At 43.8% G+C, this 14858-nt stretch overlaps 1 protein-coding gene across 1 annotated transcript in view; it reads left to right on the plus strand.

Annotated features, from left to right (window-relative positions):
• Acoxl (acyl-CoA oxidase like) overlaps nucleotides 1–14858 on the plus strand; it is a 275388-nt gene that overhangs the window by 253583 nt on the left and 6947 nt on the right. The window contains exon 17 of the mRNA XM_021192778.1: nucleotides 2476–2577. Within this exon, the coding sequence (XP_021048437.1) occupies nucleotides 2476–2577 (102 nt within the window). The remainder of the gene's footprint in view (nucleotides 1–2475; nucleotides 2578–14858) is intronic.

Consider the following 14858-nt stretch of genomic DNA (forward strand, 5'->3'; position numbering starts at 1 on the left):
ACACACACACACACACCACATACCATGCACACACACATGCACACCACACACATACACATATACAACACACATACAACACATACAACACACACCTCATACCATGCACACACACATGCACAACACACACACACACACACACATACACACACACACACACGAGAGAAGAATGCCTAGAAGTATGAAAGTCTCTGTGTTGTTAAGGTCTGGTATTTAGAAGTTGTCACGGACTCCTGATTTGTTTTGCAGGCAGCAGAAGTCACAGGGTCAGTAGTAAATAGTATGAATCACTGAAGATCGTCCCTGGCAGAACCAAGCAGGAAATTCCTGTACCTCCTAGAGCTCCTCTAAGCTCATTCATAGCCTTAGTCCCCAGTGAAGAAGAGTTTAATATAAATGACTTTTCTGGCACTGAGAGTCCCTGAAGAGCTGGACACAGAAGGGACTAAGCCTGGGTCCTTGGTACCTCTACCTAGATGTGATTATGGTAACCACAAAGAGCCAGCACCCATCCTGTTTACATGGACAAGCCAGGAGGACAGCCTCTACAGAGTCTGAGCTGCATTACTGAAACAAGCAGAATTTGAAAGCCAATTCAGAGTCAGCAGGAAGGTAACCCAGAACCTAAAGAGAAGAGCAGCCAGCCAGTAAGTGCCCTGAGAGTCTGGCGTAGGTGACAGTACGGCACTAAGCCTGCATTGTGTAGGCAGAGGCTGGCTTGCCAGTAGCTTTCTGCAATTCAGTGGACTTTGACTTGAACTTGGTAGGACTGGATGAGAGGCTGATGCTAAAGCCAGGACTTGTGATGGGTATCTTTTTCTCTCCAGTTCTACTCTCTCCTCTACCCTGGGTATCCTTGGGAAGCTGACCCACTTAGCGTACACGGATGTGATCTATCTTAGTTTCTTTCCTGTTGCTGTAACAAAACATGCCAAATGGATACTTTATGAAGAATAGAAATATATTTGGCTCACAGCTGTGTGGGAGGCTGGGAAGTTCCAAGAGCATGGTGTCCCCATCACATCCGGTGAGTGGCTGGCTTCTTGCTGCATCCTAACATGGCAGAGAGCATCACAGGACAAGGATTCTAGTCCTGTTCTCTCTCCCTACAAAAGGTGCCATGCTGGTCTCAGCCTTTCAAAAGCTCCGCCTCCAACTACCATTAACTTGAGAATTATGTCTCCAGCTGGCGGGCTTGAAGGAAACATGTTGAAATCACAGCAGATCCTTGCCCTCTCGACTGTGTTGGATTCAGACTCTAGGGCAATAGTACAATGTTGGAATTTCTCTGTCTCCTTCTTACCTCCCTGAGGGGAGCCACCTTGGCTGATGGTCCACAACTCTCCTTAGAGTACTTGTGTGCACTCTTTCAGACTACGGCAGGTACCCTTTGTATTCATCTTCCCATCGGACTCTCCCAGCCAGAGTTTCCAGCTGTAAGAAACTCCATTATTCCTCATGCTTTTCCTACATCTTGCCTACACATATACTATATCTATGCACATGTTTGTGCACCCATGTTTGAAGATACCACATGCCTATGGGAGGGCAGAGGTTGGCTAGATTGGCTGTCCAGTGAACCCCCTGTCTCCACTTCCCAGCTCTGGGATTTTAAACATTATCTACCAAACCCAGCTTTTACTTTTTTAAGGGGATGATGAGGACCCAAACTGAGCTCTTACACATGAGGCAAGCACCCTGTCACTGAGCTGTCTTCCTACCTAAGGCCATCTTCACAAAAGCCATTATCTTAGAGATACGAAGGTGAGGTGTGTTTGCGGTAGGCCTGGGCTTTGTGCCACAGCACTGCGGAGGGGACTTGAGTGGGTGTGGAGATGAAACGAGCAGGTCAGAGGTCTGATTGCTGAAGCACGGGTGGAGCTGAGAAGGCTCCTGCATAGCACGCCCCCACGATTTGAAATGACGGGATAGTAAATGGTGAAGGAGCCTCTGTAAAATGAGTTTATTTCTGCGTGGTGGCTGCCTGCGATGTCACTCAGGGTGCTTGCTTTCAGAAATGTAACAGAGAAAACATCCCGTGGAGAGCTGCAAATGAGGAGTGATGTTTCTGTGAAAGTTTAATCAAGTGCTGCTCAATGGGAAAATATCAAGATGGCATTGCAGGGAATCTTTCATGAATGCAAAGGAAGCAAGCAGAACTACGTGTGTCTTTCAAAGTCTATTCTAAGTCACCCGGTGGGGACAACATGGAGGAAGTTACATGTGAACCAAGGTTGACTGGTGTTAAGATTTCTCGAATGGAACTGATACCAGAGACCCCCTTTTACTGTCTATTCTGCTTTTAGATTAGCTTTCAAGGTTCATCGGAAAGTTAAAACAATAAAACATACTTTTTATCCAAAACATGGCCATTTCAATTAAGGACTTTCTGGTTTTTGGAAACGGGATGGGTTGTCCCACATCCTTACAGACTCCGTTTATCTAACGTTTGTTTATTTCCTGTCTCTCACTCTTCAGTTTTGTCTGCTGTATGGAACGAAGCTGGTGTTCCAGGAGCGGGGCTGGTACTTAGAACATAAATACCTGACCCCCAAGGCCAGCATGCGGATCAGGGATCGGGTAAGAGGCGCGGTGCAGAGGAGACACTCTGCGCATGCGCAGCAGCAACTTTTTGGCTCTTGGCTTTCTTGGAAAATGTCCCTGCCACTCTGTCGCCAGTTTCTGAGTGTTGACTTTAGGCCTTTAGGACTTTGTGTGCATAGCTTCAGACTGTGATGATTCTATTAAGTGACAAAGACTAACTCACTGCACATGAGCTTCCTGATGTCGAGAGCAGAGATGGAACGTGTGTTTTCCTTGTCTTGATGGGGATCGGTATTAATATTTTTTCTACTCCTTCCAAAGCATATTAATTCGTCCTTCATATTCAGGAGAAAATCCTGTGGTAATTTTATGTCAGCAATGACAATGAAAGTGAAAAGCTACTTACCACCTTTAAGTAAGATGGGGCCATTAACCCATCCCAGATTGCTGCTGTATGGATAGAGACCACAGACAGCGGCGGCGGCAGCAGCAGCAGCAGCAGCGAAGCCTGTCCCTGGTACACCTCCTCTGCAGAGGCGCAAAGAACCGGAAGACTCAGTAGTCTTCAGAGGGGCTCATTATATCAAGAGTCCCAATACAGATTTGTAAAAACACAAACTGTAGTTAATATGCCCAGTGACACTCAATAAGAGACACTCCTTTGCCTGCAGTTATCAATTATAAGTAGCATCTTTCTTAGGGTAGAGCTGCTTCCCCTTCTCAGTGCTGGGATCCCACTGCCTTGAATCTATGTGGTCTTGTGCCTGATACCATGGTCTCTGTGAGTCCATATGTGCATCAGTCCTCTTGTGTCTGGAAGAGGATGCTCCTTAGTCATCCAAACCCTCTGACTCTTATAATCTCTCTACTTCTTCTTCCACATAGATCCCTGAGCCACAAGAGGAATTTGATAAAGATATACCATACAGGACTGAAAGCTCCAAAGTCTCTCCTTTGCTATACATTGTCTGGTTCTGGGTCTCTGTGTTAATTCCCGTCTACTGTAAGAAAAAGCTTCTATGATGAATCTCCTAAGGAAGGAGAAAGAGTATAGTATATATGGGAAACTAGAATAGGAGGATTATTCAGGAATTTTAGAAGGGACAAGTAATACTGTGTGCCATTTGGAAAACAATATGGAAACCTACTGCTATAGAGGTTTCCTAAAATATATACATGTAGGAAAAGAATCCAAACGGAGTTGCCATATGTTAAGGAGGACAATGCCCAGGCTAGACTTCTTATGCCACAAAGTAAAACCTTGTGCCAGGAATGGGCTGTATCTTGTTGAGTTGTTGACCAAAGGGGTCCCATGGAACCCCTAAACAACACAGGCTATTGCCAAAGCTATAGACAGTGCTACACAACTTGATGGTGGGGCCCTATTGCTGAAGACAACACATGTCATTCATCTTTATCTTATGTGTATAAGTGTTTGCCTGAAGACGTGTCTTACACATGTAATGCAATGCCCTCAGTGGCCAGAAAATGGCATTGTATCCCTTGGGACTGGAGTTTCAAACAGTTCTGAATCACCTTTGTGAGTGCTGAGAATTGAACACACATCCTCTGGAAGAAAAGCCAGTAGGGTAAAACAGCTGAACTAGCCCCCCGACACATAAACTTTGAGGGCACAAGTGGCTATAAGAGAAGCAATGGATAGGTGACACCTCTAAGTCATCCAGGAAATCATTAGCTTCTCTTAAAAATACATTTGGGGTCCTTGGTCAATGGAGGATGTCCAGCAGGAGGGTTCTGATAAATCTATATGAGACAGACAGGGATCCTGTGTCCCTGAAAGTGGCCTAAGTGTTTTCTCCCATTTCTAAGTATTTCAAGTTCCCTGGTTCCTCAGGTGTGATTCTCCTTGGGGCTAACCCATACCCCTCCCCCGGGTTTTATTCTAGCTGTTAGACTTTATCTGAACAGGTCCCTACTTTCTTTGTCATGTTCCCTGAGGCAATTTTTAGTTTCTACTCCCAAAATATATTTAGCATTGTCCTTTACTTCCCTGTGGATTTTAAAACCTTCAGGTAAGGATTTCAGGTTCTTACATCTTTAAACTTTTATTTCCTTTTTCCTACTGTGTCAGCCATGTTATCTTCTGTGTATGCTGCTTGGTGCTTTTGAGTAATATCTCTGTGATTTACGTAAAGTCAATTGGAATTACTTCACCTTACAAGGCACTCTGAAGAGACATTCGGGATGAGGCCAGCCCTAAACTGAATGCCTTGCTTGAGGTTTCTTCAAACAATCCATACACTTCAGGGAGGAATTACTTCACCTGCCTGTTCCTTAGCGTCCAGATTTTTGTGGCCAGGGCTCCTGTGAATGTTTTTACCTAGTGCAGTCCCTGGTGTTTTGCTGTTATCCCCTCTGGCCCTCTCCTCAGTCACTGTCCCTCTGTCAAAGAGAAAGTTCAGGTCTGCTGGAAATGGTACAGGGCTTCAGGGGAAATATGCAATTTTCTCTCTTATTTCTCCAATTTTTCTTAAAATTGCTTTTATTGTTTTGTCAAATCACTGATGCCTTGAAGATGTTTCCCAAATATTTTGATAATATTCAGCAGAAAAGTTGATGTGAGAAAACAACAACAACAACAACAACATCATCATCATCAAAAGCTACTTTCAGGAACAGACAGGGTATCTGGCATCATTCCGCACAATCCTCCAGCCCTGTGAACAGTTTTTGTTTTTCTGCCCTCTCTGATGAGGAAACAGGCTCAGAGTGAAACAGGAGCCAGCCACAGTTATAGAGACCTGCATCTTCCCACCTCCAAGCCTCTTTACTAATGTGCTTGCTAGGAAATGGTACCAGCAAGCATCAACAAACATGCTGGCATCCATTCTTGGCTCCTAGCCACTTGTTGAGAAAAGGAGCAATAAGTCTTGGAAAATGGCTAGGACTGGGACAAAAGGTAAAAATAACTGGGGCTGGAGAGATGGCTCAGCCTTGAAAAGTGTGTATTCATGTGAGGAGGCTCACGCTGGTCCATAACTCCAGCTCCAGAGGCATCTAATGCCCTCTTCTGGACACTTAGGGCACTGCTCTCAATGTGTACATACTCCACACAGAGACACTCACATATACTTAATTGAAAATAAAATAAATCTTTATAAAAACATAGAGTATGCAGAGAAGAAACCTGAAAGATTTTACCATGTGGAAGTGTGTAATATTACTCTCACTAATAGCAAAATTAATATCAAAGGAAGCTTTCCTGTTGATGTATGTTGAGTGAACCACGACCTAGCTATGGGCTACAGATCAAAAGAGGACTCTCTTCAGTATGGTGGAGATAATACTTAGCAAAATGTTGAATTAGGTTCTGTTTCCTGCTGAATTTGAAACATAGATGTCAATGATTCACAGATAATTAAGGATTTGACAGGAATCAAGGGATGTTTGGGAGGCCCAGACTTAGTAAGAGGGCTAATCTTCTACCCCTCAGAGGTCATAGAAAATCAAAAATGAGAATCCTAGTGGTCAAACACCAAAAACTCATTCATAAAATGAGAAGATAAATACCGGCCAGGACTCTGCCCAAGTAATTCTGACACCCCTACCCCACATTCAAGCACATTGCACTACTCTGCCCAAATGCTGTTCTATTTTGAGTTAGGACACATCTCTACTGGAGCTAAGCCCACCCGAGTTCTTCTCCTATGACTCTTAGAATGTTTTCTTTGATGCATCCATCCACAGAAGTGTCAGGCAGAGCCCATGTTTTGCTTTGCCTCACTTGTAAGACAAAGCAGAGAGCAGAGCTGGCAGCCTTGGTCTTCCGTGCAGGAAGAGATGATTCATTTCCCCACCAGGATGGATGAGAGCTTCTAGGGGTCTGCTGATGGGGTGTGACTTGGGCCTTAGCTGTGCCTGCTCCTACTAGAATGACCCTTCTGGCTAGAGTTTAAGTTTCAGTTCAGTCAATCAGATAGTCGAATTGCTGAAGAGAAGGAGCATTCAAGACTAATGGTTGATGGGTCCTTCCTGTAGTTCCCAGTACCACTGGCACGGGGCTTCATTCTTAAATATGGCTTAGAGTAAGAATGTACAGAAGCGTCCCTTAAGCAAGGATCTCCGGGCCACTGTTCAAATTCAGGAGATGGGTAATGCTCATTTATTACATTTGTACCTTACAGGTTTTCATTTATTTATATGTGGTGCTCGTATTCACTCGTTACTCATTCATTTTGAACTAAGCATAGACTAGAAATGCAAATGCTAAAAGATTTGGAGAAGAAAAAGCAGCAGAAAAACATAGGAGGAGAGCTGTAAGTGGAAAAGACGATGTGGGCTATGAACCCTTTAGTCTCAGCCTTAGCTTCCAGAAGAATGTATGCCCCACACTCAAAGTCTTGAAGCTCAGCGAGGGTTCACTTCCTACAGAGGCTTCCTTGGCTGATTTCTGTGCTCCCAGGATGCTCTTTCACTTAGATTTCCCATCCCTGTTTGCCTTTGTCCAAGGCAGCTCAGCAGGTGTTCAGACGGCAAGGTCAGTGCAGCATGAGCTGAGGTTTCAAGCAGTGGGTGTTGAAAAACATCCACAGGAGTAGGAAACTGAGGCAGGGCTCCTTGGCCCTGAAGCCTCAGCTACCGCCTACACTCTCACTTTCCTTTGTGAGAAAGGATCCCTGCTTCCCACCAGTATAAGTCTATCTGATGTGGCTTCTGGCAAGTGCTGAGGTATAGGAATCCCGCTGTGACATCCCTGCCAAAGGGGAAAGTTGGTGAGAGCTAGCCTGCTAGGGAAAGGGGACACAGGTCCTGCTGGGGACCAAGGTCAAGGAGTAGGTAGGGGTGTTGTTTTGGAATGGTCTCACTGGACATGCAACTAGAAAGGCTGTTGGAATTGAAAGGGTAAGCAGAATAGGGCTGAACCCATTGCCTCTTCTGTAGGACTGCTTGTGCATCTCCGGAGGATAACAGGGAAAAACAAGAGTGTCTGTCATAGCCAACCATGTATTCCTAGGACCAAAGACCTTAAAACAGAGAGACGGGAAAACTGTTAGTGTTGTAGGTCACCGCTACAGGCTAGGGATGTCTCCTCCTTTCCCCTCCTGACCCCTATGGGCATCAGTGACATGAAACACTAGCTTAAACTGATAAATTGGAGTCATTGAGCCGAGGTTAAGAAAATACACGTGGGGGTTAGTTTCTTTGGTTTAACCAGTAACAGAAGATCGTGAGGTCATACTCAACCACCCGTCCTGATTTTCACCTGGCAACCACCTGGTCAGATATCATGCGCACAGTAGAGCTTTGTGTATTTGAAAAGTGAACCAGGATCTATTTCCTTCGTTCAAGAGCAGCAGATGAGGCGAGTTGTTTTGCAGTACCCACCCTCTGAGTTCTTCCGGGGCCATCAGCCTGGACCCCTCAGGGAGATGCCTCACATGCTGGGCAAGTAGGACACTCTTCTCTCTGAGGAGTCACACCCTCAACCCAGGATCCACAAATTTCCGATGGTTGGAATTTGTACCTGAGAGTGATTGTGCTGTACCAAGAAGACTTTTCAGGAGATGGACCCCACCGGGCCCCAGTCCCAGTTATGGACAATGATCTTATTATGATTCCTGTAAAATGTAATGGATTTCACTTAAAACAGAAACAATCCTCAGTGTATCCATTTTGACATACGTTAGCACGTATAAAAGCAAATCTCCTTGTGGTTGCCTTTCACTTCCTGAAGGTAAGTTATCTATTCCCTTCCATTCTTATTTTTAATGTATATTCGTTTATTTTTATGAACATGCATGTATATATGCCTGCATGGGCTTATGGGCAGCAGGTTCATGCTATACCTGAGGAGGCCAGTAGAGGGTGTTAGATACTCCTGAACTGGAGTTACAGGCAGGTGTTAGCTGCCGGATGTGGGTGCTGAGAACCAAACCCAAGTCCTCTACCACAGGGGAAAATGCTCTTAACTACTAAGCCATCTCTCCAGCACTAGCTACCGCCCCACCCCTGTGTCTTCCCCCATCTCTGCCTGCTCTTTCATTAAAAAAAAAAAAAAAATAAGTAAATAAATCATTGCTGTGGGGAGCTTAAAGTTTTCCTTTCTCTGGGAGACTCAAAATGTTCAGGACTTAGTAACCAGGCAAGGATAGCATGAGGGGGTGACAGAAAAGGGACAAGTTTGACCTGTGGGCAGGAGCTGGTACACCTGTGGAAGCTGAGGCTTTGGCATCCCCCTTTCCTGGGCAGCTAGTTGTTCATGAGGCAGCCATAGGCTCACATCATAGCCACAGGCACCCATTCTGTTAAGCTAATGAGTTACTGCTGAGCCAGGGTAATAAGAATGTCAGGTGTGAGCACAGGATTATTTTTTAAAGTCTTTTGGGAGGCAGATGTTCTCTTTCTTAACCTGTGTGATAAATAAGTGTGTTCATTCTGGCATAATTTAGCAAGCTGCTGAGCTTAGATCTCTCTGTGCACATCATAGGCCAACTAAAAGGCATAAAACTCAGAGCAGGAGGCTTTGGGGGCTTATATAAAATTCTCTCATTAGAATCTAACTTGAAATTTATGCTATGATTTCTTTGGTCAATTCTTTCTGAATTAAATGTTTTGTTTGGGGAGAATTACATGTTCACATGCACCTGTCAAGAGTAACGCACAGCAGTTTCACAATTCTTTACCTAGTTCCCCTGTTTGGAAATGCCTTGCAAAGCTTTAGAATATCTCTTGCAGGGTAGTGTGCTTCCATTACCACAGGAACCCTCTCGTGGCTCTTTTGTGGTCATACCATTTTCCTTTATTCCTTCTCTTTAATCCCATGTCACACCAATCCGTTCTTCATTTGCATAACCATCTTTTCAGCAATGGGTTACATAACACCCCCGATTCAGAATCAGCTTTCCCCTTCCACATCATTTTCTGGAAACACATCTATGCTGTTTCATGTATCAAGAGCCCAATTTATAATTACCGAATAGTATTTCACCCTGCGGGTTTACAACAGTGTGAATAACCAATCTAGTTTTTAACAGTTAAAACCACTTAAGAAAAAAAAAAAAAGTTAAAACCACTTGGTTTTAAAACGTTGGTATACAGGATTTTGTGTGTATATAAATTCTAATTTCTCAAAAAAAAAAATTCTAATTTCTCCAGAGTAAATGCCCAGGAACTCTTGCTAGATCATCCCCACATGTTGATATTTTAAAGGCCTGGACATCCTTGCTTGCTAGAGCAGACATGACATCTTTATATGTCTGCAGTCATGTGATGCAGCTGTTCTTGTTTTCTGAGCTTGAGAACAGCATTTGGCTATTTTCTATTTCACTACCCTGGACAGGGTGCAGACACCGGTCCTTGTGTGCAAGCCTGCACATAACCAACCACTGAGCATTTTTTACAAGGCTACTTAAGTCTCCACCCATTAGTGCTCTTACGTATGTTGTCTGTATGCTGGCCTCCCTGTTTGTCATCTTCTTTTAGCCTGACATTTTCCTGGCTTTGAGTATGATAAGTGTCTTTTGATTGAGACCTGGATGTTTGAGGCTTTATGTCACAAAACACTCTGGATCTGCTTACGCATCTTTAGCTGGCTCCCTGGAGCACTGTCGGGGAATGGTAAGGGATCTCACCTTAGCACCATGTAATAGAGATAAAAATTCTGAGTTCCCTACCCCATCTCTGCGGATAGATAGATGCTTTAGTTAGTGTTTTAACTGTCAACTCAACAGTCTGGAGCAGTGGTTCTCAGCCTTCCTCATGCTGTGATCCTTTAATATAGTTTTTCATGTTGTAGGGCCTCCCAACCATAAAATTATGTTGTTGCTATTTTATAACTGTAATTTTGCTACTGTTATGAATTGTATTGTAATATCTGTGTTTTCAATAGTCTTGGGTGATTGGTCTCTGTGAAAGAGTCATTCAGACCCCCCAAAGGAGTTACAACCACAGGTTAAGAACTGCTGGTCTAGGGTAACCTGAGAAGGTGGTCTTAGATAAGGGATAGCTCAGATTAGGTTGCTGTGGGGAACTGTCTTAATTGTTAATTGATGCAGAAAGACCCATACCACTGTGGCTAGCACCATTTCCTGGGCTGTATAAGAAAGCTAGGTAAGCATCCATGAGCCAGCAACAGTGTTTCTCCACTGTTGCTACTTCAAGCTTCTACTTCGGTTCCTCCCAGATCTGAGAGTGTAATAATAAACCCTTTCCTACCCTTGGTTGCTTTAGTCAGAATGTTTAAACCCAGCAACAGAAAGGAAACTCTAGGGTGTAGAGGGTTCAACTTGGCCTCACCGAGTTGAGAGAGACAGGAAGATGGTATCGCTTTCATGTTAATGCTAAGTGCTCACCAGGCCTTCTCTGAACTTGTGTGGGAGAGGAAAGGGGCTCTCTACTGCCAGGAGATAGAGGGCGTGGCTCCCCACGAGGATCTTGCTACAACCTGTTGGGAATAGAAGACTAGCTATGTGGCCAGCTGAGCTATTGGGGGTGTGGACACAGTGTTCTCTGTGTGGCTTGGATATACTAGACCAATCATACGGCACAACTCTGTGTAGGGAGGCTGCCCTTACCTGATGCTCTGGTGAGAGACAGCATATGTTTGTTGGGGTATTCGTCAACACCTGTTGGTATCTCTACAGTGGGGAGCTGTGCGTCAGAGAGAAAATTCTAGGAAATTACTACCATCGCTGTATTAGTTGGGGTTCCATAGAGTCACAGAACTCATGGAATGTCTCTATATATTAAGGGAATTTATTGTAATTATTTCCAAATAACTCAACAATGGGCAGCTGTGAGTGAGAAGTCCAAGAGTCTAGTAGTTGCTCAGTCCGTGAGGCTGGTTGTTTCAGCTGGGCTTCTGTATGCCTCGAGATCTAAATCAAAAGCACATGTCATCCCATGTGTCATCCCATGTGTCATCCCATGTGTCATCCCATGTATCAGAGATCTGGGTCAGGAGCCTGTGTCTTCCAACCTCAAGATCTGGACCACAGGTGTGCCCTCCATTTCTGGACTGTAGTTCATTCCAGATAGAGTCAAGTTAGCCACCAGAGAAACCATCCCAGTCACCCAGGAGTCCATAGGCCCTAGAGATCTGTTTCTCTCTTCATCCTTTCAAGTCCTCTCAGGTTTGTTTTACTAAAGTATCTAGGGTTTCCACTGCGGTTAAGGGAATAGGGAATCTGTCTTCTCAGAATGAGCATTGACAGTGACTTCTGCGCAAAGGATAGGATGGGATTTACTCAAGTGTGCTGGAACTGAGCCTCAAGCGTGCTAGAGCAGCATGCTCCCACTGAGCCATGGCTGTGGCCCAGTCAGAGTCCTTTCTAGAGAACTTTCTGAATTCCTCAGGCCCTAGATCAGTTGACTCTTGGAGTCCCATTTTACCTGAGCCATTTCTTGTCCCTTGGCCTCATGCTAAAGAGTCTTCCTTGATGCCTGTAGCTTTTGCTTCCCCATCTAAGCTCCAGGAATGGACCAGGCCACCAGCCCCTGCCCAGAGAATATTGAATCCAAGGATGAAAAACAGACACACACAGTTGTTCAATTTCAGCCTGCCTTATTGGCTCAATTGTAGGGCATTATTAATGTCTGAGGCTAGCATGTCCTCCCCAATACGTTTAGCTCAGCACCCTAAATCTGTCCTCAACTTTAGTTGCTCAGTTACCTTTAGCCTCAGCTCAACACCCCATCCCTCTCATCTGGAGAAGCAGCCTATACCCGATATTCCCGAGATTTCACATGGCTGGTCACCTTTTGTCCCTCTGAAACATGGCCAAAACTCTTTCCTTCCCTTATGTCTGCTAGCTTGTCTGCAGGGGTCTGGAAGTCCCGCCTATTCCTTCTGTCCAACAATTGGCCCATGGCATCTTTACTGATAGATCAAGAACCAATTGGGCAAGAGGACCTTACCGTCAAAACCACCCCTACCCTTGCTACACTCTTTGACCTTGGGACCTTTTTGCCTTTCATCTAATCTAGAGCATCACTCCCAGTCATAGCTGGCCTTCCCTCCAGTCATAGCTGGCCTTCCCTCCCAGTCATAGCTGGCCTTCCCTCCCAGTCATAGCTGGCCTTCCCTCCCAGTCATAGCTGGCCTGAGCGCCATACAGGCCAATTTCCAAACTGGGGAGATCCCTCTGGGAAGGGTAAAGAAAACAAAATGCATTGCATTTTCCATTTTTAAAAAATGTATTATTGGACTAGTGAGTAGGCTTAGTTGGTCAAAGTGCTTGCCACCAAGTCTGATAACCTGAGTTTAGTTCCTGAGGTCCCCATGATGGAAGGGGGAAAACAGACTTCCAAACTACCAAAAGTTGTTCTCTGACTTCCACATGCAAGGTACAGAATGTTTTAACACACACACACACACACACACACACACACACACACACACACACCACACACACACACACGCACACACTATAAATGTAAAACTATATTATTTATATATAACTATATATTAGGAATCAAAATGCACCCTTTATATATAGTGATGGTAGATGCTATATTCTGTTATCGTTAACAAAAACTAAAGTTTAAAGTTTGCAGTCATATACTGCTTCCCCTAAAATTGACTTTGTCTTTCTTTTTCGTCTACCTTAAACATTTTAATTAAAAATTAACGTGGAAAAATGGGGCTCATTTTGCAAGCACTGAAATATGGAAATTTCAGTATTCTTTGGTGAGTTTTCACAGAGGGCAAACACAGAGTTTAATCACGTTGGAGAAAGTGTCCATTGTTGGAGAAGTTTCTGGGAGCCACATTTCAGTCCCTCCCTTCCCTGTCCCCTGCAGTTCTGACTGTGTGTGTAACTCAGTTCTCCTGCTGCAGAACTTGGGAGAGCAGACAGACTGGCTCCCTCTGTGCAGTGTATGTCTGTGATGTGTTAGTCCATTCTTCTGTATCCACCCACCCCCCACCCCACCCCCACACACATACACTAGTATTTCTTTATGTAGACTTCTCTGGTCTCTCCCTGTCTCTTCTCCCTCCCCAGAGCTCTTTGGTCTAAGTCTCTGCTGTGTCATGGCCTCCAGCAACTGGTTTTCACCTCCAGGTGACCTCAGGCACAGTCACTGATACAGAGTCCCATTGTCCCAGAGAGGCAGCAGTCATGGATGCTAATAGGCATGCTATCCCGCCATGTTAATATTCATCTCTCTGACATCTGATCATTATGATAACCCTTTCAAGTGTTTACTACTCATTGACATGTCTTAATATTTTTGTGAAATATATGATTTTGTCCTATTAAAATCTGCATAATGCTATGTGGTAGGAATTTGCTAGATACTGTAAATATGACAAGTTTTAATTTTCCCATCCTATGGCCAAATCATTTTCTTAATATCCTTTGATAAGCATCAGGCTTTAAGTTTGGTATGTCACCAGTTTTTAATTCTTGACTAGTGCCCTTGTGGCTTTTCTGAAGGCTTTCTGCCTGACTGAGGAATGTAAAGGTATACCCTTATGCTTTCCTAAAAGCAAACGGCATTTGCTTTTACAACGCTGTCTACTTCCTATCTCAAATTAATTTCTGAGCATAGGATGAGGTTGAGGTAGAAGTGGGATAACTGTCATAAAATTAGGCAAGTATCTAATCATGACATGTTAATAAACTTGCCTTTTCCCATTCAAGTATTTTGCCTTCTCTGGGGAGAATTGACTGAACATAAGATTGGGAGGCTGTAGGGGATTTCATATTTAACTCCATTCATTGACTTGTCTATTATTTTTACTAATTTTATCTTGATTGTTATAATCAATCTTATATTGGATAATACAAATCTCCTATGTATTGTATCTATCCTTTTCAGAATAATTTTGGCTATCCTATTTTTTTAAATTTCTCTATACATTTTAGAATTGCCTGTATATTTCCAGCCTGCATTTACATTGACTCTACTCTCCATTTGGAAAGAGCTGACATTCTAACAGTCTGTCAAACATGAACATGGCATGTCACTCCATCCGGTCATTTCTCTCCAGCAGATCATTTTAGTTAGCAATAGAATTCTTGAGCATACCTCAATACATTAAGCCTTAATTTGCATGTTCTTAAAGGTATTGAATGGCACATTTTAATTGTAGATATTCCAGTTATGTGTTACAGATATATTGTAGACACAATTATTATTGTACATTGGCTTGTACACCTAAGTCTACTAAGTCCATATCCTACTGGACTTTAGAGTATGAATTTATCATTATTACCAAGAAGGTATGTGTCCTGGACTTTTGAGCTTCATGGATGTCTTAGTCAGGGTTTCTATTCCTGCACAAACATCATGACCAAGAAGCAAGTTGGGGAGGAAAGGGTTTATTTGGCTTACATTTCCATACTGCTTTT

Source organism: Mus pahari, chromosome 3 (assembly GCF_900095145.1).
Source record: "Mus pahari chromosome 3, PAHARI_EIJ_v1.1, whole genome shotgun sequence".
Lineage (NCBI taxonomy): Eukaryota > Metazoa > Chordata > Mammalia > Rodentia > Muridae > Mus > Mus pahari.